Below are 27,413 nucleotides of genomic sequence, written 5' to 3'. Positions count from 1 at the left end.
CAGGATGGTACAATTACAACATTTATAAGGCATCTGGATGGGTATATGAATAGGAAGGGTTTCAAGGGATATGCTGGTAAATAGGACTAGATTAGGTTGGGATATCTGGTTGGCATGGACAAGTTGGACTGAAGAGTCTGTTTCCGTGCTGTACAACTCTGCGACTCTATGACTCTAAATGTGTCGATCACTTGACTGATGCTTGAAATTATGCTATTTTCAGTGACATCCACTTTGTTGAAAAATGAAAATGTTCAACTAAAAACTGACCCTACAACTTTTTATTGGTACCAACGAGGAAAACATTCAGGCATCTTTGTGATACATGATTATTATGATCTAAAAAAGAGTCAGCATTTACAAACAAAACAGGGATTGCAAGAGAAACTCAGCAGATCTGGCAGTGTTTGTGAAGTCAAAATAGAGTTAATGTTTCGAGTCCAGTGACCCTTTTTCAGAACTGATAACAGCTAGAAAAAGATGGTATGAGTGATTGAATAGGTGGAGATGGAGCCCAGAGACAGAGAACAACAGTTAGGCAGCCAAAGGGCTAGGTACAGTAGAACCTCGACTATCCGAATATCAATTTACCAAATTTCAGATTATTAAAACAAGATCTCAAGGTCCAGTAAAAACATTACATCAAAGAGGTAAGTGAATTCAGATTACCTGCACTGAAGAACATGTGAAAATGGTGGCAAAAATAAAGAAACACAAGCATCTCAAGCAACAGTGACTGGATTTTTTTAATGTAAGGATTAGATACACAGCCTTTTGAAAAGTAAGTGCTTTGTTCCCTTCACTTTACAGTGCCATTCATGAAAAAATGGCCGAGAAAGTAAAGGCATGCGCGAGGCAGTGCTTCTGTCTTTCTATCGTGACACTGTGTTCATAGAAACTGACAAATGTTCTTGTGATTGTAGAGGTTTTTCAGGATCTTGTGTAATGCTGGTATTTCATATATTTATGTGATGTCTTTCTCAGTTTAACCTGCAACTTCCAGATTGCAAAGATTAGTTTGTTTAAATAGCAGACTCATCAAAATTAGATGAGATTCCCTACAGTGTGGAAACAAGCTCTTCGGCCCACCAAGTCCACACCGACCCTCCGAAGAGCAACCCACCCAGACCCATTCCCCTACATTTACCCCTGCACCTAACACTACGGGAAATTTAGCATGGCCAATTCACCTAACCTGCACATCTTTGGACTGTGGGAGGACACCGGAGCACCCAGAGGAAACCCACGCAGGCACGGAGAGAATGATTTAAACAAACTCCCCAGTAGAACACGGCATTAGATCAGTATGGCTGATTAAGGTCAAATCAATTATCTGAATAATCAATTACCCAAATGAAATACTGCCTGCCCATCTCGTTCAGATTATCAAGGTTCCTCTGTAATAGTATCGGGGGTAGGGGGAAAAACTGATAGTGGGAAGTGTAAGTAGATAAAAATGGGTTGTCTGTGAATAGTTACAAAGTTTGATTGATCGGGCAAACTGGTTTTGCTCTCAGATTAGACCAAGTATTAATTTTAATGTGCTGGTATTAAGTCCTAAAATAAAAGACTCAAGTCAGTAATGTTTTAAGTGCAAATGAAACATTCAGAAATTAAATATAGATAAATCTGCACTTAAGTGACCAAAGAATAAGTAACTAGACCATTTAGCAAGCATTTAGTAATCCTTAACATTCTAATTTTCTTGATGGATAATGGAGTACAGTTGATTTCATCATATTTCTAATGGGTAAGAACAGGAAATGTTTTCTATTAGCTTTGGAAACTAAGAAAATACATTTTGTTGAAAGTACTCTGGCTCTCAGGGAGACAGTGAATATGGGATTCCATTTGTCAAATATTTTTAAGTAAAATTTTGTTAAATGGTCATAGTGAAGACTTGTACTGATTTAATATTATGTAAATAATTGGTCCTTGTGGGATACCATGCAGTTTATGAAAAGTCTTAAGTTTGAAAAGATTATAAATCGCTTGGTATGAAACAAATGCTGGAGAGGAATTTCTCAAAGTAAATGAATGAATGCAAGTCATCACCTATCGAAGTGAAAACAAATGTGTATATTCAAAAACTGTTACAAATTCTAGAGGAACAACATCTCACAATATAATGTTTTGTATGGTAGTACAGAACTTTGGTTTAATTTACTTTGCAGTTTTGGTTTGGCATATCAAATATTTTAATCAGTTAGATTGTACATTGCGTGCAGGTACTGGGTGTTAACTGGTGATTCACTTGAATCCCTATAAAAGACAGCCTGGTGGGGCTCTTCTGGTGCAGAGGCAGAGTCCCTACCACTAGAATGAGAGGCTCAGGTTCAAGTCCCACCTATTCCAGAAGTGTGTAATAACATCACTGAACAGGTTGATCAGAAAAATAATTAAAAGATAGACTGAAATTCTATTTTTTTGGTGCATGGTTGTAATGTGCGGTTCTGAATAAATACAGAATTGTATACATTCCATGGGGCGGCACGGTTGCTCAGTGGTTAGCACTGCTGCCTCACAGCACCAGGGACTCCGGGTTCAATTCCCACCTCGGGTGACTGCCTGTGTGGGCTTCTTCCGGTTTCCTCCCACAGTCCAAAATGTGCAGGTCAGGTGAATTGGCCATGTTAAATTGCCCAATGTTAGGTGTGTTAGTCAGGGGTAAATGTAGGGGGGCGGGTTACTCCTCAGAGGGTCGGTGTGGACTTGTTGGGCCAAATGGCCCGTTCCCACCCTGTAGGGAATCTGATCTAAAAAAAAATGCTAGTTCCATTTCTATCATTCACTAAATGGTTTCGCAAGTATAAAATTACATGCAATCATTCCACTGGTTGGCCAACTCTTCAAATTAGGAATACAATACAATTTAGGGGTGACAATGGCCTTATGGTATTATTGCACGACTATTAGTCCAGAAACTCAGCTAATGTTCTGGGGACCTGGGTTCAAATCCCTCCATGGCAGATGCTGGAATTTGAATCTAACAAAAAGAAGTCTGGAGTTACGAATCTACTGATGACTGTGAAACCATTGCTGATTGTCAGAAAAATCCATCTGACTCACTAATGCCCTTTGGGGAAATAAATCTGCCACCCTAACTAGGTCTGGTCTACATGTGACTCCAGACCCAAAGCAATGTGGTTGACTCTCACCTGTCCTCGAAATGGCCTAGCAAGCCTCTCAGTTCAACAGCAGCTAGCGTCATGCAATAAATGCTGACCAACTAGTGACACCCACATTCCATGAGTAAAAAATTTTTAAAAACCTAGTACTGTATCAGTTAGGAGGGGAGGAAACAATTGGTTGGAGAAGATAGCTTTCACTGGCAAGGAAAAGAATATTCTAAAGGGTCAGAATCTAGATTTTTAAGATCCACACAGATTAGGTAATACAGATTAAGGCAATCTGATGGAGACTTTAATTACTTGAAAGATGCTGTTTTAAAAGTTACTAAACAATGACATTGTACCTTTAATGATTCACCACAAATAAAAAATATGAAACTAATGCTGCACATTCCATTAAACAATAATACTGCCAATATTGGCAGAAAAGTGACAATTTGGCAAATTAAGACGTCCATTTATTTTTTTAAGGAAGTTTTAAAATGTTCATTATTTATTTAATTACTTTTTCTCAATGAGTTGGAGGATTGAATTAAGTTTCAACTTGTTACCATTCCACTTATGCCTGTATATAGGGCAGTGGTGGGTTACAAATTGCAAGGATAAAATGGGGAAATGCTAAGTTAGGATCTAGCCAAGGGTGAAAGAAGTCAGGTCAGACAAGTAGGAGTTGTTGGTTCCAAGGAGGGTCAGGCAGGTAGGAGGGGAATGTCTCTCTAGCTTTTGTTGGGTCCAGCAGAAGTTTAGGGATGGGGGTCTGCAAATCTTACGTTTGGCTGTCACCTGGCTGGGTGTAAGGACTAATGGGTTGGAAAAATGGCCGGGGCATCAAGACAAGAATGAATTATTATGTCCAGGGAACTGGGTAGGTGAGGAGGTGGAGGTAGCAGGTGTGCCAATTGGGTCAGAGCTTTTCAAGTCCTGCTGCGATGAGAAGAAATGTTAGGCGGGGCCAAGTCCAGTGAGGGATGTATGGTGAAGAGCTCAGGAGGTGGTCAGAACGACAAGGAGAAATGGGGTACTGCTGTGTCAGTTCTGGATGAGTCAGGTCAGAGTTTGTGGTCTGCTCAGGTACAGTTGCCAAGAGACCCAAGATTGTAAGATCTCAAGGGAGGTTTCGCTGCAGTGGGGAGTTGGATCAATTGCAAGATAGGAGTTCAGTTTAATAGTAAGATAGGAGAGTTTAAGTTAATCCCCAACTCTTCCTGGACAACAGTTAAACTCAACCGAGTCAGAACTGAGGTGCAACTGCAATCTGCATTGCTCCAGTGATTCTCTGGCCATTGGAATGTCTGGCAATCATTAAAAAAAATTAGATTACTTATATAATAAAACAAAATTTCTTAAATCTGTCTATTCTGTTTCTAATACTATTTCATTCATTCTCCTTATCTATTTTTGGGTTTCACATATCTTGCTATCACCTTTGCTATTCTCTCAATTTTGTGCCTCCATCCGTGTTTCCATTTTTGGAAAGGGCATATAGCAGGAAATTGTACTGCCATGGGATGATAGCAAATTACAGTTTACTAGTCTTAACATTTCCTTTCCTTGCTCCTCCACTCCTATTGCTTCCCCACTTCAACGCTTCCAACAGCTCCCTTAATCTGCCATTCCCTCAGTGTCATCTCATTTTGTGCCTTTTTCCTATGCATTACCTCCTATCCATTGTATTGTTATGATCTCAGCTGAATGTACTACTGGACAAATCAGATCCCAGAATGAAATTGGCTAGATAGATCACTTTTTGTTAGTGAATATAGTGGTCATTCACTGAAACATAGTTACATGAGGTTGCAAAGTATCTTCAACCGCATACCAGAAATTTATGAAAGATGAAAACAAAGAAAAAAAAGTTATCTAAATATAGAACACAAAATAAAAATGCCTTTAAAATCTTAGTAAAACAAAGTTCTAATTTATTCTCCGACGCCATCACTTTACAGCAATTCAAATCCAAGTAGAAATTCAACTTCGAATAAAACATAGAGAATTTTATATCTACAAGTGTTTTTTTTTAGATTAGATTAGAATAGATTAGATTAGATTAGATTAGATTAGATGTGATGAGAGAATGGCTGTAGATTAGATTAGATTAGATTACTTACAGTGTGGAAACAGGCCCTTCGGCCCAACAAGTCCACACTAACCCGCCGAAGCGCAACCCACCCATACCCCTACATTTACCCCTTTAACCTAACACTACGGGCAATTTTAGAGTGGCCAATTCACCTGACCCGCACATCTTTGTGACTGTGGGAGGAAACTGGAGCACCCGGAGGAAACCCATGCAGACACGGGGAGAATGTGCAAACTCCACACAGTCAGTCGCCTGAGTCGGGAATTGAACCCAGGTCTCTGGCGCCGTGAAGCAGCAGTGCTAACCACTGTGCCACCGTGCCGCCCACTGTGTTCTTACACAGAATTAAAGACTTTTTATCCTCCCATCACCAAATCAACCATGGTATTTTTTTCACCTATTAAACATCATCAGTAAATAACCCATGTTTTACAATTGATTCATTTACATGCAGAGTCAAAACGTGTGGCACTGGAAAAGCACAGCAGGTCAGGCAGCATCTGAGGAGCAGGAGAGTTGACATTCTGGGCAGAAGCCCTGCACTTGCATGTCCTTGGCAGAGTAGCAGGGGGAGTTGAAATGGTTTGGCCACAGGGCAGTGGGGTTGTTTGGTGCGTGTGTCCCACAGATGTTCTCTGAAATGTTCCGTGAGTTGTCATCCTGTTTCTCCAATGTAGATGAGACCACATCAAGAGCAACAGACACAGTAGATAAGGTGTTTGGATGTGCAGGCAAATCTCTGCCGGATGTGGAAGGATCCTTTGGGGCCTTGGATGGAGATAAGGGGAGAGGTGTGGATGCAGGTTTTACATCTCTTTCAGTGGCAAGGAAAGCTGCTGGGAGTGGAGGGTGGGTTGGTGGGAGGTGTGCACTTAACTTGTTCTGGGCCTCCTCCACTGCCAAATCCTAGCCACCCACGCCTGAAGGAAGAATGCCTCATCTTCCGCCTTGGAACCCTCCAACTACATGGCATCAATGTCAATTTCACCAGTTTCCTCATCTCCACACCACCTAATCCAGATCCAACCCCCCAACTTGGCACCACTCTCTTGAACTGTCCTATCTGTCCATCTTCCTTTCCACCTCTCCACTCCAACCTCTGCTTTGACCTATTACCATCACTCTCACCTTCATCTATCTATGACCTTCCAAGCTACCTTCCCCCCAGCCCCACCTCTCCTCCTATTTATCTCTCAGCCCCATTCTCAACCTCATCCCAACCCACATTCGTGATTAAAGACTTAGGCCTGAAAGGTCGACTCTACTGTGCTTTGGATGCTGCCGGACCTGCTGTGCTTTTCCAGCACCAAGCATTTCAACTCTGAACTCCAACATCTGCAGTTCTCACTTTCTCCTCATTTACTTGCAAAGCCCATTAAGGGGAATGCAGACTATCAAAGGTGAGGGAGAGGCGGGAAAGAGGGAAGTATTGGAAAGGAACATTATCCTTTCATATTCAAATCTTTAAATTTGATGCAACTGATTCTTCCTAGTTCTTTCCTGTGACCTGTAACATCTTCTTACAAAAATACTCATAAAACTTGCACTTTAGATCTCTAACCTTTTAATAACCTGCAGATTTTGAACCAAATACATGCGATCAGAATTTGCACAATCTAAACTTTCTCTGAACTGTTCTAAGCTCCTTTTCAGGAGAGAAACTACAGTTGCTTTTGACCCAAGTCAGGTTCTTCTCCAAACTGCCATAAAACTTTTAATCTCTGGATTTCTAAACTAAAATCAATCTGAAACAAGATCAAGCTAATGGCCCTCAACGTTTACACTCATTTTCATAAAACAGCACAATACAAACAATCTTCATTTACCACTCAAAGAGTTCCCATAATCTCTAACAGATAGGATTAGGTCACTGTTCCAGGCAACTGTTCCAGAAGGACTGTTTAACCTAGTTTTTTTTGTAATCCTTCCTAAAAGTAACTAACCCCAAATGCACTATTTAAAACCCAAACTCTAAAAATGACATAGATAAATCAGCCACCTTGCATTAAAGTAAAATCCCCTACCCCTTTGTGCCTTGTTGTACCACATATCATTCACCCTTCCCAAAACCTTAAGAAATGCCATACATTTACATAATAATTACTGCTTGCAGATGATTTATTTTTTGCAAAATGTATTCCTTTGATAATACCAACCACAGATTTGCTTAAAAAAAACAAAAACTACAACCTACCCTCTGGAACAAGTTCTTCCAATCTTCCTGGTGGTCCAAGAGATGAACTCTGTTAAATAGGTTAACAATATGATTGCAAAGACAAATACATGAAAAAAACAACAGCACAATTATAAGTTGACAGTCCGAAAGTTAAAGCAATCCAATTTGGATTATTTGACTTTCAGTTCTTGAGGGATTGATAGCAAAGGCAGGTCTAACTGCGGTGGAGCAAAAATTTGCAGCTGGCCCACTCCTTTCACCACAGGAAGAAAAGTTAGTGGCAAGCCAGAAGGCCAAGGACAAGCCTGCCCTGCAGCTCTGAGGGTGAAGTGTTGCAGGTAGGATCAATTCGTGCTACCCTGCCTCCTCCTTCCAACCACTGGATTAGCCGACACCCCCAACAATCCTATCTGCATTAAAGCTCCATAGGTGGCTCTGCTGAGACTGCAGCCCCATCCACAAAGGAGGCCCAATGGAACCCTGAATCCAGGATTTTGGATAGGAAAGGACTTTGGGGGAGTGGGGCACTATGATTTGATGTATGGCAGGTAGAAAGAAAGGCGAGGATAGGGGTTATCAATTGCAAAAAGAACCTTTCAAAGATACTACCCATTGCTCCCGACACTGTTAAAACTTTTAAAAATGGGTTGAGCCCACCCCTCTGAAAGCACATCCAGAGGGACATACAATATTTAGCCCATTATCTGTCAACAAAAATCAGTTATTTTGTGGTAATTTCCTGAAAAGAAATGCTTTTGTTACAGCAATGACTATCACAGCTGCTTAAACAAATATATATTTTACTATCCACATAACTCATTTCACCTTCATGAAAATTAAAAACATGGGACAGTTATAGTATCATTCCCATTTCCAAACATAAGCTTCAGTAATTTTTGTATTTCTTAAAAAGTGAATGGTAAAGGAAGATTTAGAAATTTCATTCTTGTAATAGCATGTCTTTTTATTAATCATAAGTAATAGCAGAAATTACCTCAAAAAGCAGTCAATAGTATACTTAGCAATAAAAATATTCTTGTAATATCAAAATGATTTGTTTTATTATTAACATTACCATTCAAAGCAAATAATTGATACTTTACTTACCCAAATAGTTTTCCAATTATAAATAAGCAACAAGATAATACCTTCAATGAATTTTCACTCTGAATGGTGTGTAGACAACCAGCTGACAGCGAGAGAGATCTGGTCTCTTCGAGAACAGAGCCTCAGCAGCCTCAGACATCCCATCAGGAGGAGGTAAGTTTGGAGTGACAGGTAGCCAGTGCAGCAATGGCTCAAGCTGGCATCATGAGGCTACGAAGCACTCTTTTACTACTTTATCTTGCTGACAAGCAAGAATATTATTTACTTATGGGGATACTCTTCAACTGGACAGCCAGTTGATATCCAACAGTGCATGCACTGTGCACACTTCACTCAGTGTTAACATAAATGATAGTCAGAGTCCTATGCATATTTCACATATTAAAAGAGGTCACAAGCTAGCTCAAACAACTGCTATAGCCATTACTCAGAGAAAGAAGGAGATGACCACATTGTGGAGTGAATGATTAACTAAAACTTTACTCTAAGACTAGCTACTGTGTACAAGGAGCTATGTCATAGTGACACCAAATCAAATTGAGCTAGAGCATGAGTCTACAGGGTCCCTGAAGATCTCTTTTCTTATCATCCCTTATACATAATCATTTCATTTAAAACTGTTAATACTCACTTACATAACTGTATATCTGATTTTATTAATCATACCAGTTGCAGAAATGGTGCAGTATGGAATTCATTGAATCATAGATACCCTACAGTGTGGAAACAGGCCATTAAGCCCAACACGTCCATACTGACTCTCCACAGAGTCTCCCACCCAGACCCATTTCCCTACCCTACTATTCGGCATTTCCCCTAACTAATGCACCCAACCTACACATCTCTGAACACTATGGGCAATTTAGCATAGCCAATTCAGCGTAGCTAACCTGCACATCTTTGGACTGTGGGAGGAAACTGGAGCACCCGGAGGAAACCCACGCAGACACGGGGAGAATGTGCAAACTCCACACAGTCATCTGAGGCTGGATTTGAACCCAGGTCTCTGGCGCTGTGAGGCAGCTGTACTAACCACTGAGCCACCATGCTCTCTAATACTTTTGGTACACCTTCACATCATTTATAATGAGCAACATGTAAAGTCACTTCCCACCTCATTTTTTCTATATGTCTGCCTCTCTCCTTCTCAGCTTAGCATTTCTTCAAATAAAGAAATAATTTAATAGACTTTAGAAAAATTCAATTCCTTGTTCAGTTTGTATTCAAACTATTACAAGGCCAGATAAACTGAAATATTGCTACATACAGAGATATGCAGGTTTTGAGGCATTGTGGCAGCATCCCTGCCTCTGAACCAGAAACCTTGAATTCAAGTTTTGCAATTTGTACTTGCAGAGTTACAACTTAGCTCAAAAACTGCATGAATCCATGTAAGACTCTGTTAACTCACTTTTTAGATTAGAATCAGTCTAAACATTATGGCACATACAGGAAACACAGGGGGCTAACACCTTCAACATCTTATCTTTTTCACTATCCACTTACACCACCTATATTAGTGTCATCTGCAAACTTACTAACCATTCCTCCAATTTTCACATCCAAATCATTTACATAAATGACAAAAAGCAAACAGGCCACCCAAAATAATTTATTTATGATGAACTTCAATAAAGTGGCCATAAATTAAAGCATGATGAGAAATTAAAGCCAGCCTTGACTAAATTGACTGTGTCAATCCACACACTGCAGAATTCAGACAGGCTGCAGCTGTCTACAGATGGTTTGCATTAAAACTTGACATTGCAGACTCTGCAATACGCACCTAAAGTTGAACTTGAATGGGAAAATGCATCGAAGTCATTCACTGGACATGGAGATGCCAACGCCCTATTTGGAGGAGACTACGTGCATCCAGCACCTACCATAATGGACGCATAAGGGCCACCCTGCCACCCAACACCTGGTTAGTTTGATTGATCAGGGTAATCAAACCTGATCAATCCGTTGGCAGATCCTCAAGAGCCTCCCAAAAGCTGCGAAGACTTGGAAGGATAAGAATCACCACAAAACCCCACTCAGGGCGGTAACTTGAGAACAACCACCGAAAGAGAAAAACCCTCTAACACCATCAGAAGACGAAGAAGACATCACCACGTGGAGCCATGCCAAGTTCCAGTGTGGTGTTATATGATCATACAAAGTATAAGATAGAGTAGCCGTGTATATCATTAGTTCATACTATATTTGTTGTTCTAGTATTGTGTTCAATAAATGAATATTATTCTTCATATGAGTCGACTCACACTTCATTTTCTGAATATAAGAATTTAAACACACTGTCTGGCAGGTACAACACAGTGAACCCAGTACCAATCCTTGTAGCACGGGCCTCCAGTCCAAAAAGCAACGCTCCACCACCACCTTCTGTCTCCAACCTTCAAGTCAATTTTGTATCCAATTGGTTACGTCCTCCTGGATCCCATGTGATCTAAACTTGCTAACCAATCTACCATGAGGCCCTTGTCAAATACATTGCTTAAGTCCATGTAGACAATTTCCACCACTCTGCCTTCATCAATCTTCTTTGTCACCTCTTCAAAAATCAAGTTAGTGAAACATGGATCCCATGCAGAAATGGCAAGTGTAGTTAAGATAATGGTCAATGGTAGCCCCCAGGATGTGATAGTAAAGATTCAATGATGATGATAACACCATTGAATGTCAAACCTGCATTATATTCTTGAGTAAGTTAGATGCCATTCTCACATTTAACCTACATATAGTCTTGGCTTCATAACCATGCAACCACCTCGCCCTTCATCATGGAACTCTACCTCTCTTGGCTCACTGAACCTCTTACCCTTTTCTCATGCTGGGTTCCCAATAATGAACAGACCAACAGCCTGAAGTCTTTTTTAAAATTTATTAATGGCATGTGAGTGTTGATGACAAGCTTTGCAAATTTTTAAAAGTTATTTTTACTGCTGAAATAAACTGAAACTGTCTTTCTCACCTCAGTGCTTTGAAATTACTTTCATACACCCATGAGAATCAGATGAGAGCCCAGATTTCCATTAAGGCTTTACTTTACTGGAGCAAGTGCACGGAAAGAAAATCTTTGTTTGATTGACAGATTTACAAGTTTTTTCTTTGTGAGTTATTTTGTCACTAGCTGAACATTTACTTACATAAGATAATAAGGTATCAAGTACTAAAAGTTTTTGTCATTGGGAAGGCCATATTGTGCAGTGGTAGTGTCTGTATTTTTGGGCCAGAAGCTCTGGTTCAAGTTCAAACTTCAGTCCTTATAGACATATAGGTGTGTCATAACACATGCAAATAGGGTGATCGTGAATCTGTAAATCATTCTGATAAACTTACAGCAGGAGATTCAATGATGGGGTGGAGTGTGCTCGGGTCAGCCACAACTGTATGGTAGCTGTAGGGCAACAGGACAAATGGTAGAACAACCTTTATTGTCACATGCACTTGAATGAGTGCAGTGAAAAGCTTATCATGTCACCTCTTAGTATCATCTTAGGTACAAGGTACAGATACTTTTAAGTGTTTTCACAGAATTGGAATAATAAAATTAAAGATGCCCAGGAATACAGAGTTTAAAAGTTTAGAATGAAAATAAAAGTGTCTTTAAAGTACTCAAGTTATAATCATAGAGTCATAGAGAGGTACAGCACGGAAACAGACCCTTTGGTCCAACTCTTCCATGCCGACCAGTTATCCCAACCCAATCTAGTCATACTTGCCAGCACCCAGCCCATATCCCTCCAAACCCTTCTAAATACTTTTTAAATGTTACAATTGTACAAGCCTCCACCACTTTCTCTGGCAGCTCATTCCATACATTTATCACCCTCTGCGTGAATAAATTGCCCCTTAAGTCTCTTTCAGATCTTTTCCCTCTCACCCTAAACCTATGCCTTCTAGTTCTGGACTCCCTAACCCCAGGGAAAAGACTTTGTCTATTTACCCTATTTATGCCCCTCATGATTTTTTAAACCTCTATAAGGTCACCCCTCAGCCTCCAAAACTCCAGGGAAAACAGCCCCAGACTGTTCAACCTCTCCCTATATATAGCTCAAATCCTCTAACTCTGGCAACACCCTTGCAAATCTTTTCTGAACCCTTTCAAGTTTCACAACATCTTTCCGATAGGAAGGAGACCAGAACTGCACGTAATATTCCAACAGTGGCCTAACCGATGTCCTGTACAGGCGAAACATGTCCTCCCAACTCCTGTACTCAATACTCTGACCAATAAAGGAAAGCATACCAAATGCCTTCTTCACTATCCTATCTACCTGTGACTTCACTTTGAAGGGGCTATGAACCTGCATTCCAAGGTCTCTTTGTTCAGCAACACTCCTGAGGACTTTACTATGAAGTGTATAAGTCCTGCTAAGATTTGCTTTCCCAAAATGCAGTCCTTTATCAACATGAGTCCATGCCTGCCGGGCTTTAAAACGCGACGCCATGCTGCCTCCATGTGTTGGCCTCTGTCCAGGACTCGCTGTGCTGCTGCTCCAGGCTCCGGCCACAACTCGCTCTGCTCCCCACTCTAGGACTCGGCCCGTGCTTGCTCTACTATTGCTCCGGGCTCGGGCCACAACCTGCTTTGCTCCCCACTCTGGGACTTGGCTCATACTCGTTGTTCTGTTGCTCAAAGGTTCCGGACATGACTCACTCTACTCCCTGCACCAGGACTCAGCCCAACAACTCAGCCTGCGCTTGCTCTGCTCCACTCCAGGCTTTGCTGCAACTCACTTTGCTGCTGCTTTGGGCTCTGGTCATAACTTGCTTCCCTTTGTCTCACCTTCAGGGGGCGAGGGGAGGGGGGGGGAAACACTGCTGCAAAGAGGGAAAACACTAAAGAAAAGGAAAAGGAATTGGTGAGCAGAGGAACTCCGACTGGAGTGTATAACTCCGCCATCTTGTAAACTGTTGGCCATGTTGACATGTCAAAAGACTCCACTGGCTCATTCTGGCATAAGGATTACGTCTTTTTATTTTAGGAACTGTGGACTGAAATAAGGAAGAGCTGTTTTAAAGCCAGTATTTGAAAAGGTAGCTGTATGTTTGGATAGAAAGTAAACCGACACTCATCCCTGGAATTGTGTAAATAACTGTTTGAACAAGCAGTAATTGAAGTTTGAGTTCCAGATGATTTGGATCCGACGGGATGTACTGATGCAACTCTTTTTGTAACAACAAGTTGAATGGTCTGTGGTTTAGTGACAGGTTATTGATGCCAGAGACCTTTTACCTGCCAAAAACTGTGTCACTGGTTCTCAAGTGACTGAATTGTTTGGAACAGAGAACAAATTAGAGAGAAAAATATTCAGTTTTTCCCAGCTCAGGAGCAGTCTCTCTATTTTTTGAAGTCAAAACTAACTTTGAACTTGAAGAAAACCAGTTTACTTACCCTGTAATAATTGTTATAAGCTGTTAATTTTAAACTGATAAGTCAAAGACCTTTTATTAGTAAACCAGCCATCTTGTGTCTCTTACCAACAAGTGGAAGCATCAGAAAAAGACAATTGAAGCAACATGCTAGCCAGCAGAGGAATCATATGGATCATCTCAACCAAAGTACCTGGAACAAAGACTATTGAATTATCTTTCCAAGTTTTCTTCTCTGCCTAATAACCTATTTTCCCAGTCTGAGTATCAGGGGGAGCTTATAAGGGTTTTAATTAATTGTGTTAAACCTGTAGCTGGACCGTGTAATAAATAGTAATTCCTGTTTAGCACAGAAACCTGATCGATACTTTCTGTCAGGCAGGAAGTTGGAAGAACACAGCAAGTCAGGCAGCATTAGGAGGTGTAGAAGTCAACTTTTTGAGTGCAATCCTTCTTCAGATCCTGAGGAAGGGTTACACCCAAAACATCGACTTCTACACCTCCTGATGCTGCCTGGCTTGCTGTTTTCTTCCAGTTTCCTGCCTGTCTACATTGGATTCCAGCATCTGCAGTTTTTTTTGTCTCGATACTTTCTATCAACCTGGGTCTAAAATTCAGGTAAATCAGGAAAGTATGCATACCTTATAAAAAAAATCTTTAACTTTTGTGATGATTCCAGGAATAGCGGGGCTCAATTTCCATTGCATCACCCCAGTGAGTTATAACGCTGGTTTTCGAAAGACTACCAGAGAGAAAGAGTTTCTGTTTTGATATTTTAAAAACCAATTGATTGAGACTTTTATAAGATTGCAGTTTTTTTTTAAAGGAAATTAGGAGTAGCTATTTTTTAAACCATCACCACACATAACACTGTTTCTATAGGTTAATTGGTTTATAGTTTTATACTAGATGAACAGGCAAAGATTTGCTTTGAGTTGACATACAGGGTATGATGGGCCGTTTGGAGTGGTTAAAAGCGAAGAGATAGCATGGAGAGTATGAGAAGTCGTGGGGTGGGTTGGGGTTGTAAATTGGCATGGAAAGAATGGGCAGCCATAGAGAGTGAGTGGCACATGAATTAGTATGGAATTATCTTCCAAAAGATTTTCATACCAGACCACTGTTCATACTTTTCTGAGAGGATTGTGAACCAGGGGCTCTTGAGACATTGACTCAACCATGGCAAATTGCAGGTGATTGGAAGATGCTTATATCTGCAATGGCCAGGTCAGGAATGTGGGGTAAGATTTCACTGCATAAACTCTTCTGCAGCTTCAGCAGTGGAGCTGTAGAAGGGTCAGGGGAAGTTTCTGGAATCAGATCCCATCATGTAACTTTTAAAGGTGCAATCCAACCCAATATCTTCAAAATTATTATTGTACATCTAATGGAAAAAATTAACTCTGATCAAAACAGTATCAAATGAGGTCTAAGAGGGGTGACGATCTAAACCATTCAGCTAATACACAGATTTATTGTAAACAATCAAAAACTAACTCCTAGCTAAATGGGAAGGGAATGCCAAGAATGCTGACTGTAACAGAATTATGAGTCAATTATGAGCCTGGCAAAGATGTGATAAAAGGAACAATTAGAAGGGGGAAAGAATGTCTGGGACAAGAGAGAGCCCAAGGTTCCTTGTGGGACCTAGAAGAACACCATGCGTTTTGGCTCAGATTAGAACATTAAAGACTCAAAATGCTAACTTAAATGGGCCTCTGCTGCTCATGAAAACCAAACGAACTGCAGATGCTGCTGTAAATCAGAAACAAAATCAGAAATTCCTGGAAAAGCTCAGCAGGTCTGGCAGTATCTGTGATACTTTGTCAATAGGACCCGGTGAGTCTTCCTCAGATCTGATGGTAACTCAGAAAATGTCAGTTTACAGTTATATGCAAAAGATAGGGTGGAGGCAGGGGATAAGAAGTAAACCATAAGTAGGAACAGAAACAAAAACAGAAGTTGTTGAAAAAGCTCAGCAATTCTTGTAGTATCTGTGAAGAGAAATCAAAGTTCACATTTCAGGTCCAGTGACCCTTCCTCAGAACTGATATTAGCTAGGAAAATGTCAACATTAGAGTGGTGCTGGAAAAGCACAGCAGGTCAGGCAGCATCCGAGGAGCAGGAAAATCGACATTTCGGGCAAAAGCCCAAGCTGAGGAAGGATCACTGGACCCGAAACGTTAACTTTGATTTCTCTTCATAGATGCTGTGACATGCTAAGGTTTTCCAGCAACTTCTGCTTTTGTTTCTGATTTACAGCATCACATTTTTTTCACCTCTTATTTAGTTCGGGAGAGAGCTCAAAGAGAGAGAAGAACAATTGGACAGGTAAAGGAGTTGATAACAATCTGTCTTGGAGAATGAATAGCTGTAAATGGAGACTGTTAGTGGCTAATAATAGGTAGTGCTTAATGGCAGACTATGTGATAACAAGGCCTGGTGTGTGTGGTAGGGAGCTAGGACATGGGGGAGTTCAGGCCCTAAAATTATTGAACTTGATATGAGTCCAGAGAGCTGCAGGGTCCCCAAGTGGAAAAAGAGGTGTTGTTCTTCCACCTTCAGCAGTTGCAGGAGTAGGTGCTGTGGGACTGCGGAGGGAAGTGAAGGAAAAGTGAAAAGGGGTGTCCTGGAGAGAATGGTCCCTATGGAAGGTGGACAAGGGAGGGGAGGGCAATGTATGTCTGGCAGTGGCATCTCACTAGAGGTGTCAGAAATGGTGGGTGATGATCTTCTGGATGTCGATGCTGGTTTGATGGTTGGTAAGGACAAGAGGAACCCTATCACTGTTGCGGAAGGGAAGGTGAGGGTGAGGGCGGAAGTGCAGGAGATGGGTCAGACCTGCTCAAGGGTCCTATTGACAAAGGTGCTGGAAAATCCTCAGTTAAGGAAGAAAGTGGACATTTTGGAGGCTCCCTTGTCAAAGTTGGCCTCATCGGAACATATGCTTGGAGACGGAGGAACTGGGAAAATGGAATAGAGTCTTTACAAGAAACAGGTTGCAAGGATGTATAGTCCAAGTAGCTGTGGGAGTCGATGGGTTTATAATGGATATTAGTGGCCAATGGAAACATACATGTCGAAGAAGGGAAAGGAGGAGTCAGAGATTGACCAGCTAAAGTGAGGGCGCAGTGGAAATTGGAAGTGAAATCGATAAACTTTTTCAATTTCGGACGAGAGATGGAAACAGCACTAATGGTATCATCACTTGTGGGTGGGGGCCAGAATAGGACTAAAACAAAAATGTTCCACAGCCACATCGCATTCCTCAGTGACTGCCTTGAGCTCAGACTCACCCCATGTGGATTCCAACTGAAGTTTTATCCCTTGTGCTTTGATTTCAACCAGGATCATAGGTAACTCCTAAGAGAAAGTGAGGACTGCAGATCAGAGTCGAGAGTGTGGTTCTGGAAAAGCACAGCAGGTCAGGCAGGATCTGAGGAGCAAGGGAATCCATGATTCTCCTGTTCCTCGAATGCTGCCTGACCTGCTGTGTATTTCTAGCAACACACTCTCGGCTCATACGTAATTCCGTGATGTTCAACATTCCACAGACAGCTGCTCTCGCTGTATCTTGAGATCTACACTCAATGCCATGCAGTGTCACATATACACTCGACCTTTCTCTCCAACAGCATCGCAACATACTGGTTCAGGGCTACGTCACTCTGCAGTTCCACTTTGTCCTCCAATTCATTCACCATGCTAACAAGAACATTTCTTTTTTCCTTTCTGACATCAAGGCCCACAAAATGCACAACTCAGAAACGCCCATAGCCTTCTGGAACATTCTTCCTTTTCCCTCTGACTCCATCCCCATCCCCAACTCGTCGGGTTTTCACCATCCCACCTAATCTTCCGCTCTCTGATGCTGAACGTTCTATACACAGCAAAGGTCTCAGCTTTATCCCTCTGCGTCCCCACCTTTATGAACTTTTCTAATTTCAGATGAGAGAGGAAAGCAGTACCAATGGTATCATTGCTATATCTGAGCAACAGTTGTGGGTGGAGGCCAGATAGGACTGGATCAAAGAATGTTCCACAGCCACGTCTTCAGTGACTGCATCAAGCTCAGACTCGCCCCACGTGGGTTCCAACTTAAGTTTCATCCCTCATGTACAATATGACATTGAACTCTTCTCTGTTGTCTTCACCTCCATGCCCAGTTCTTTGGACAAGAGTCCTCTCCCTGTCCCACAGGTCCCTTCGCACAGCTCTAACACTCTCCCTCCAACTGGATCCCTCCCTCTAACCTTTCATCTGCACTCAATCTGTTCACTGAGAACTGTCAACGTGACACTGGTCACCTCAATTTCTCTGCCGTCCTCACCCCATCCAACCTATCTCCCTCCGAACTGACTGCACTCCATGTGCTTAGATCCAACCATGACTTTGTTACTTAATCTGCCAATAGGAGTGGTGCAGGTGTAGTCTGCCATACTGACCTTGACATTGCAGAGACTGAGTGCCAGCTCTCAGATACCTCCTCGTATCTTCCCCTGGAACATGACCCCACCATGGCAGATCAGGCCATTGTATCAATGACAATCACTGACCTCATTTCACCTGGCGATCTCCCACCCACAGCCTCCAAGCTGATAGTCTCACAGCCTCACACAGCTCACTTCTACCTCCTTCTGAAAATCCACAAACAGGACTGCCCGGGCAGCATTGTTTCAGTATGCTCCTGTCCCACAGAACTCATGTCTTCTGACCGTGACTCAGTCTTTTCCCCCTGGTTCAATCCCTGCTCATGTACATCTGTGATTCCTCTGATGCTTTACGCCATTTTCAGAATTCCCAGTTTGCAAACTCTAGCCGCCTCCTCTTTACCATGGACATGCAATCCCTTTACACATCCATTCCCCCCAGGATGGCGTCAGGACTCTCCACTTCTTCCTGGAGCAAAGGCCTGAACCGTCCCACCGTCCCAACGCAACACCACCGTCCACTGCTTGACCGAACTCATCCTCACCCTCAACAACTTCTCTTTTAATTCCTCTCATTTTCTTCAGGTCAGAGGGGTGGCCATGGGTACTCACATGGGCCCCTGTTATGCCTATCTCGTCATGGGGTATTTGGAACATTCTTTGTTCCAGTCCTATTCTAGCCCCCAACCACAACTCTTTCTCTGATATATCAATATCATCAATGTTACTTCCCTATGTCATTTGAAATTGGAAAGGTTCATCAATTTCACTTCCAACTTCCACCCCACCCTCACTTTCATCTGGTCTATCTGACTCCGCTCTTCCCTTCCTCGACATGTCTGTTTCCATTTCTGGGCACAGACTGGCCATTAATATTCATTATAAACCAACCAACTCCCACAGCTACTTGGACTATACATCCTTGCACTCTGTTTCCTATAAAGAGATCATTCCATTCTCCCAGTTCTTCCGGCTCCATTGCATAAGTTCCGATAAGGCCAACTTCGATAAGGGAGTCTCTGAAATGCACACATTCTTTCTCAACTGAGGATTCCCCAGCCCTGTTGTCGATAGAGCACTCAACCAGGTCAGACCCATTTCCTGCACTTCCCTCACCCCCTCTCTTCCCTCCCACAACAGCGATAGGGTTCCCCTTTCTCCTTACCTACCATTGCACTAGCATCCACATCCAGAAGATCATCAGCTACCATTTCTGCTGCCTCCAGCAAAATGCCACCGCCAGACACATATTCAAAATCCCTCTCCTCTCTTGTCCGCCTTCTGCAGGCACTAGTCTCTCTGATCCACTCTTCCTTCACTCCCAACACCCCACCACAGCCCAAAAGCACCTTCCCCTGCAATGGCTGAAGGTATAACACCTGTGCATTTACCTCCACCCTCCTCAGTATCCGAGGGCCTTCCAGGTGAAGCAACACTTTACCTGCATTTCGCCCTTTTGGCTAAGATCAAGTGTCTGTTCTTATCAGGACAGGGGTCGAGTTGCGAGTCATCAGAGCTAGTGGAGATCATCGCTGGATCGTGATTGGACATTGGAGGATCGTTTGGTTGTGCTGACCTGCTATTGGTGGATCTTCATGCTGGCTTCGGCCTAACGCCAATTCAGGGACCAGCCAACCTCAGAGCTATGGCCTCAACAGCTGCGCGCAGCCCTGGGCAGGGGGTTCGAAACACCGTCCGGGTGTCTGTCAAGAAGGTGGAGGAGCGTACACCAGTCGATCGGACGGTGTTCGTCAAGAAGGTGTTGTTCGAGTGCTGTGGATTCGCCGCAGCAGACGTGTACTGCCTGCAGGATTTCCCTGGGGCAGGCTACTTCGATGTCACCTTCAGGAGCGTGAAGCAATGTGAGCAGCTCCTGAAGGTCTTCAAAGAAAAGGAAGGGGAGCCGTTGTTCTCCATCTTGTCGGCGGTCCCATTGTGTGTGCTTCCTGCACAGAGGAGCCGCGTTGTTACAATCCACATGTACAACCCCTACGTGCCAGCAACTGATGTCCTGACGTTCCTGGGAAGATATGTGCAGGTCGAGGGTCAAAGCACCGATGTGATTGACCCTTTCGGGATCTGGACCAGCAAACGACAGGTCAAGGTAACCCTGAGGGTGGATGCCAGCGGGAATATCCTCCACCCACCCTCCAGCTTTGCTATCGGAGGGAGCAGAGGGTACCTGACTTATGCAGGGCAGCCGAAAGTGTGCCGAACCTGTGGGAGGTCAGGCCACATGGCGGCGGACTGCAAGGTCACGATCTGTCGCAATTGCAAGAAGGAGGGCCATCCGACCAAAGAGTGCAAGGAGGAAAAGAACTGCAATCTCTGCGGGGAGGCAGGCCACGTGTACAGGGCCTGCCCAAGACGAGGGGCCGCCACCTACGCGCTGATGGCCGGAGGCGGGCCACAAAAGGATGGCAAGGCACCGCAAACCGGCAAGGGAATGGTGTCGGGGGCATGCAACAGGAAGGACAGGCCGGAGCAGAGCAGATGACAGTTACCGGAGAGGTACAGCTGCCGAGCGAAGCTCCGACAGGACAGGAGGAGGAGGCGGAGAAGGGAAAGAAGGAGGCAGAGGAATGGACCGTGGTGAAAAACAGGAAGAGGAAAACCCACCCGGTCACCAAGACCTCCCAAAAAAAGGGGAAAAGGCAGCTGCAGGTGGAAGACACGGACAGCTCTTCGGAGGGTGAGGACGGACGTAAGGAGGGTCGTCACCAAAAGAAGAGGCAGAGCGCTGCGAGGAGAAAGGAGGGCAGCAACTGCCAATCAAGGGACGAACCTCCTGAGGAAATGGGAAACCACCACCCCCTACCAGGTGAAAGCCAGGAGGGCCCCACCGCCACACAGCTCCAGGTCACTGGGAGCAGCGACCCTCTGACAGCCCCGCTGTCAGATATAGAAACAGACAGCGTGGACCCTGGTCTCGGCCCGATGACACCGAAGCGGGCAAATGGGCCAAGTGAGGAACTGGACAGCTACCTCAGCCCTGTGAGGGTCCAGCAGTTTGCGTGCTGCATGGGGATGCAGACAGCTACCCCAGAGGGGCAGGACCAGCGACAATCGGACATGGGTAACCTTACAACCTGTTAACAAAATGGGGTTTAAAATTGCAACTATCAATGTGCGCAGCATAAAATCTGCTGCGCGATGTGTTTCAACACTGGCCTTCCTGGCCAACGTGAAAGCCGATGTCCTGTTTCTGCAGGAGTGTGGGATACCGCACCTCAGCAGTTACAGGAGATGGTCGAGCTTGTGGGCCCATGGGCCGTCAGTGTGGTCGGGGGGTAACGATAACCGCTCCTCGGGCCTGGGTATTCTGTTACGGGGAGGCAACTTCACCATCTCCGAGGTTAAGGAGGTGGTGGGCGGGCGCCTCCTCGTTGCTGATGTTACATACAGAAACGCTGCCGTGAGACTAATCAACGTGTACGCCCCAGCGGGTAAGAGGGAACGGTTGGCCGTCCTGCAACAGCTTCCACTGTTGCTGGCTACGTCCAGGCCGGTCATTCTGGCCGGAGACTTCAACTGTATCGTCGATGCAGACGGACGATCCGGTGGGGGGAACAGTAAACTGGACGCCACGTCCAGAGCTCTGATGGACACGGTCAAAGACGCCAAGCTGCACGACGTCTTCAGCACCCCTGCAGATGGAGCGCAGCGTAGATATACATGGTCACGGGCAGACGGGTCTATCTGCTCAAGGATAGATTACCTGTTTGTGTCCCGAACGCTCTCGGTCAGATCCACCGACGTCAAGCCAGTGTTCTTCTCTGACCACTGCCTCCTGCTGGCCGACTGTCACCTACAGGACGAGCAGCGGGCTGGTAAGGGAACGTGGAAACTGAACACCAAGCTGTTGACCCCGGGAAACATCGAGGAGCTCAAGAGGGATTACGCAGGTTGGAGAACAGTGAAGCCCCTCTTTGAGTCTCCAGCGGACAGGTGGGAAACAGTAAAAGGGAACATCAAGAGGTTCTTCATCCTCAAAGGTGTTCAGGAGGCAAGACAGAGATGGGGAAAACTGTCCCAGCTCCAGGAATGTATGCAGAACCTGCTCCTGCTGCAGACGTTGGGGGTCGATGTCACGGAGGACCTCAAGGAGGTGAAGGGCCAGCAAGCCTCGCTCTTTGCCTCGGAGGCCTCCAAGATAATCTTCCGGTCCAGGGTCCGCTCGGTGGAGCAGGACGAGATGTGCTCACGTTTCTTCTTCCAGAAGGTGCACAAAGAGAGCTCTGTGCTTAGCAGCCTGAAGGAAGAAGATGGCTCGGTAACGTCATCTCAGGCTGACATCATGAGGATCAGCAAATCCTTCTATGCCAGTCTGTATGACTCAAAGCCAACCGACAGCGCGGCCTCCAAGTCGTTCCTGTCCTCTATCACGGAGGTCCTAGACGGAACACGAGAGACGCTGGACCAGCCGCTATCTCTGGATGAGCTGACCAAGGCCCTCGAGTCCTTCGAAAAGAATAAAACTCCCGGAACGACGGCTTACCGCTCGAGCTCTATTCCGCTCTTTGGGACTTGATTGGTCGGGACCTGCTGGAGGTGTATGTCAGTATGCTTCGGGCAGGTACCATGAGTGAATCCATGAGGAAAGGCATCATCACCCTCATCTACAAGCAGAAGGGGGAGAGGGAAGAAATTAGAAATTGGAGACCGATCTCACTGTTAAACACAGACTACAAAATCTTGTCAAAGGTCATCGCCAACCGGGTCAGGTCTGCTCTGGGATCGGTGATTCACCCTGACCAAACCTGTGCTGTACCAGGCAGGAAGATCGCTGAGAGTCTCGCACTCCTCAGAGATACGATTGCCTACGTGCAGGACAGGGGGGTGGACACCTGCCTCATCAGCCTGGACCAGGAGAAACCCTTTGACAGGATATCGCATACATATATGAGGGATGTCCTCTCCAAAATGGGCTTCGGGGAGGGAATCGCTAATTGGATCAGACTGCTCTACACCAACATTGTCAGTGCAGTCTCAATCAATGGGTGGGAATCAGATAGCTTCCCGGTCAGATCTGGAGTCAGGCAGGGCTGCCCTCTCTCTCCTGCCTTGTTTGTGTGTTGCATAGAGCCATTTGCCGAGTCCATCAGGAAGGATGCGAGCCTGAAAGGGGTGACTATTCCTGGCAGCGGGGGTCTGCAGGTTAAGGCCTCCCTGTACATGGATGACGTCGCCGTTTTCTGCTCGGATCCGCTGTCCGTGCACAGACTCATGTGTATCTGTGACCAGTTCGAACGGGCCTCGGGGGCCAAGGTAAACCGAGGCAAGAGCGAAGCCATGCTCTTCGGGAACAGGGCCGACCAATCGTCTATCCCCTTCACCGTCAGGACTGACCACCTGAAGGTGCTGGGTATTTGGTTCGGGGGGGCTGGGGCGTGCGCCAAGACGGAGGAGCGGGAGGAGCGGATCAGGAAGGTGAGACAGAAACTGGGCAGATGGGAGCAACGGTCGCTCTCCATCGCGGGTAAAAACCTGGTCATCAGGTGTGAGGTACTCTCAGTATTATTATACGTGGCACAGGTCTGGCCTATCCCCAGAACCTGTGCCGCCGCAGTCACCCGGGCCATCTTCCACTTCGTGTGGAGATCAAAGATGGACCGGGTCGAAGAGATGTAATGTACAAAGACCGGTGCAATGGAGGAAAAAACACACCCAATGCAACCCTCACCCTGATGGCCACCTTTGTGTGTGGCTGCATCAAGCTGTGCGTGGATGCCCGGTATGCAAACACCAAGTGTCACTACGTACTGAGGTTCTACCTGTCCCCGGTGTTGCGAAGGATGGGCCTGGCCTCGCTGCCGCGGAACGCTCCGAGTAGTTGGACCGTTCCGTACCACCTGTCCTTCGTGGAGAAATTTATCAAGAAAAACACAAGTCCATCAGGAAGTGGTCAGCACGTAGTGTCCTTGAGACCCTTCGCGAAAAGGAGAGGGCGGATCCTGTCGAGCGGTTCCCTGAGCAGACTGTCAAAGCCATTTGGCAGAATGCCTCATCGCCAGAACTTTCCAACAAGCACCAAGACATGGCTTGGCTGGTGGTGAGAAGGGCTCTGCCTGTGAGATCATTTATGCACGCCCGGACTCTCTGCCGCACCGCACGCTGCCCTCGAAGCGGCTGCGGGGGGGACGAGACTGTCACACACCTCCTTCTGGAATGTGCCTATGCAGAGGAAGTCTGGAGAGGAATGCAGTGGTGTTTGTCGAGGTTCGTCCCGAGCAGCGCCGTGACGCGGGACTCCGTGCTCTACAGCCTGTTCCCCGGGACGCACACCGAGACGAACATCAACTGTGCCTGGAGGATCATCAACTCGGTGAAGGACGCTCTCTGGGTGCTCCGAAACCTGTTGATCTTCCAGCTGAAGGAGTTGACCCCGACTGAGTGTTGCAGACTGGCACATTCCAAGGTCCAGGACTACGTGTTGAGGGACGCGCTGAAGCTTGGGGCAGCTGCCGCCAAGGCGCGGTGGGGAAAGACCACCGTCTAACATCTGCCTGCCTAAGAAGAACAGGGGGCCCACGCAGTCATTTGGGCTCCGCTGGTGCCTCAGCTCAATGTAATCGCACCAACCTGTGAATAGGAATGATTACCCTGTTTCGATACGCAAAGAAATGGAATGTTTACAGAATGATGACATGTCCAATTGTATAGATTAAATTATATATGAATAAAGTATATTTTTGAAATAAAAAAAAACACTTTACCAGCATTTCTCACAATCTCGTCTACTGCATTCACTGCTCATAACGCGGTCTCCTCTACATTGGGGAAATGAAGTATAGACTGGATGACCGCTTTCCAAAACATCTATGCCGGCCCTCAAAAAAGACCCTGTGTTCCCAGTTGCCTGCCACTTTAATACACCATCTTGTTCCCTGGCTAACATCTCTGTCTCAGGCTTGCTGCAGTGCTCCAGTGAAGCTCAGTACAAGCTGGAAGAACAATACCTCATTTTCCACTTTGGGACCCTGCAGACCCCTGGACTCATATTACATAATTTTAGGACCTGAACTCCCCCACACACCAGGCCTTGTTATCACATAGCCTGCCATTACACACTATCTATTGTTAGCCACTAACAGTCTCCATTAACAGCTAATCAACCTCCCAGCCAGATCGTTATCGACTCCTTTTACTGTACAACTCTTCTTCTCCCTCTTTGGGCTCTATCCCTACCTATCATTTATTCCTTACCCCCTCTCCACACCCTATCTTCTGTTTATAAACCAACATTTTCCTAGGTACCATCAGTTCTAAGGGCAGGTCACTGGACCCGAAACATTAACTTTGATTTTTATTCACAGACGTTGCCCGACCTGCTGAGCTTTTCCTGCAACTTCTGTTTTTGTCTCTGCTGCTCATGATCCTGCTTGCAACCAGCTTTTGCTTGCAACTCCAGCATTAGGCATCATTGCTGTGATCAGTAGTTAAAATCGCATTTGCATTCAAATGCTGTCATCCTTATTCATTGTTTATATAACAATGAATAAGGATCCCGCTTGCCTGTGCTCGATGATTGCAAATGTTACCTAAAAAAAAGGCAGCAAGCATGAACATGTAACAAACATTGCAATACAAAATACTCAAACATCATGTTAAACACCTGTCTGTACTATTTTAGTCAAGCAGGCAGAATAAAATCCAGCCTTAAATATCTTCACAAACTCAAGATCTCTTTCTCAGCTCAATGCTCCAAAATACATGTTCACTTCTGTACAGGAGATGTAACTTTTATACCAGTTCAGTAGGTACAACCAAGACTACCATGGAAGTTTTGAGTACTTTGTTGCAAGTAGAGCAAATATGTGTTTTTCCTGACCTGTAAGCAATGCCATGGATGGTAAAGGTCTGGTGTTAAGTGTGCATTTCTTAAAAGTGACACTTAACTCCTTTTAGTCTTACTAATTACACACTTTCTGTAACTTTTGTTCTTCCACACTTAAAACTTGCTACTTTTAACCCTATTTCTTATACTTGCCTTTTTGTCTGATTGTACCATGTGACTCACTCTCAGTGTGGTCCACTGAACCCGTTTCCCACTCTGTTCTACAGTTGCTCTCTCCCTGCATTCTTAACCCAGCAGGCCTGCAAAGCAAAGTAAATTCAAAACTTTAAAACAATGTTTTATAACCTCACCTTACTTCTCGGCTCAACTGCCATTTTATTACCTCTACCTCAACCACGGTGATAGTAAACCAGCCCTACATGCAATTCTCCTGCTCCTTGGATGCTGCCTGACCTGCTGCGCTTTTCCAGCAACACATTTTTCAGCTCTGATCTCCAGCATCTGCAGTCCTCACTTTCTCCTACATGCAATTCCTCATTCTCTGCCACTTAACAGTCATAGCCCAGTCCATGGAATTTCCAAAATACCATTGCTGTTTGTTAGCATTTGTGATTTTAGTGCAAAAGTGTATTATAGTTTTTACCAATATTAGCATCTTATCTAGACTAAACCTTCCAAATTGCTGCTTGTCCAATATCTCAATTCTCCTTTTGGTCCCTCACCACACTGATTATCCTTAATCAATCCGTGCCTCTCCAAATGCCTATCTTTCAGAATCACCTCTAACAATTTACTCATCACTGATGACAGACTCACAATTCTATAATTCCCAGGCTTCTCCTTACAGCCTTTCTTAAATAAAGGCACAACATTAGACACCCCTAGTCTTCCAGCACCTCACCTGTGGTTATAATGATACAAATTTCTCTGCCAGGGGCATAATTCCTCCCTAATTTCCCACAACATCCTGGGATACACTTGATCAGATCCTGGCGATTTATCCACCTTTATGTTTTTTAAGACCTCCACCATTTGCATTTCTGTAATGTATTCTGTTTCCAAAACATCAGTATTTATTTCCCAAAGATCTACAGCCGCTACTTCTTTCTCCAGAGTAAAAGTTAATGCGAAATATTTATTTAGTATCTTTCTCATCTCCTGAGGTTCAACACATAGATGACCTTGTTGATCTTTAAGGGGCCCTATTAATTCCCAGTTGCTCTACTGCTCTTAATGTAATTGCAGAATTTCTTTGGATCATCCTTAACCGTATCTGCCATGACTATCTCATATACCCTTTTTGCCCTCC

General features: G+C 44.6%; 1 protein-coding gene across 3 annotated transcripts in view; it reads right to left on the bottom strand.

Moving 5' to 3' along the window:
* The window catches only part of erich2 (glutamate-rich 2), a 256,997-nt gene that overhangs the window by 217,553 nt on the left and 12,031 nt on the right, over nucleotides 1-27,413 (bottom strand). The window contains exon 3 of one of the 3 annotated variants that reach the window (XM_043693703.2): nucleotides 7,406-7,454. The exons of 1 other annotated variant lie outside the window; for it this stretch is intronic. In XM_043693703.2, the coding sequence (XP_043549638.1) occupies nucleotides 7,406-7,454 (49 nt within the window). The remainder of the gene's footprint in view (nucleotides 1-7,405; nucleotides 7,455-27,413) is intronic. One more of the 3 variants, XM_087989049.1, reaches the window with a different exon arrangement.

The sequence above is a fragment of the Chiloscyllium plagiosum genome, unplaced genomic scaffold (genome assembly GCF_037043375.1).
Source record: "Chiloscyllium plagiosum isolate Xiang-an unplaced genomic scaffold, Cpla_swu_hap1 HiC_scaffold_7, whole genome shotgun sequence".
Lineage (NCBI taxonomy): Eukaryota > Metazoa > Chordata > Chondrichthyes > Orectolobiformes > Hemiscylliidae > Chiloscyllium > Chiloscyllium plagiosum.
The sequence above is the reverse complement of the archived record's forward strand: the minus strand, read 5'-3'. Positions and strand labels throughout refer to the sequence as shown.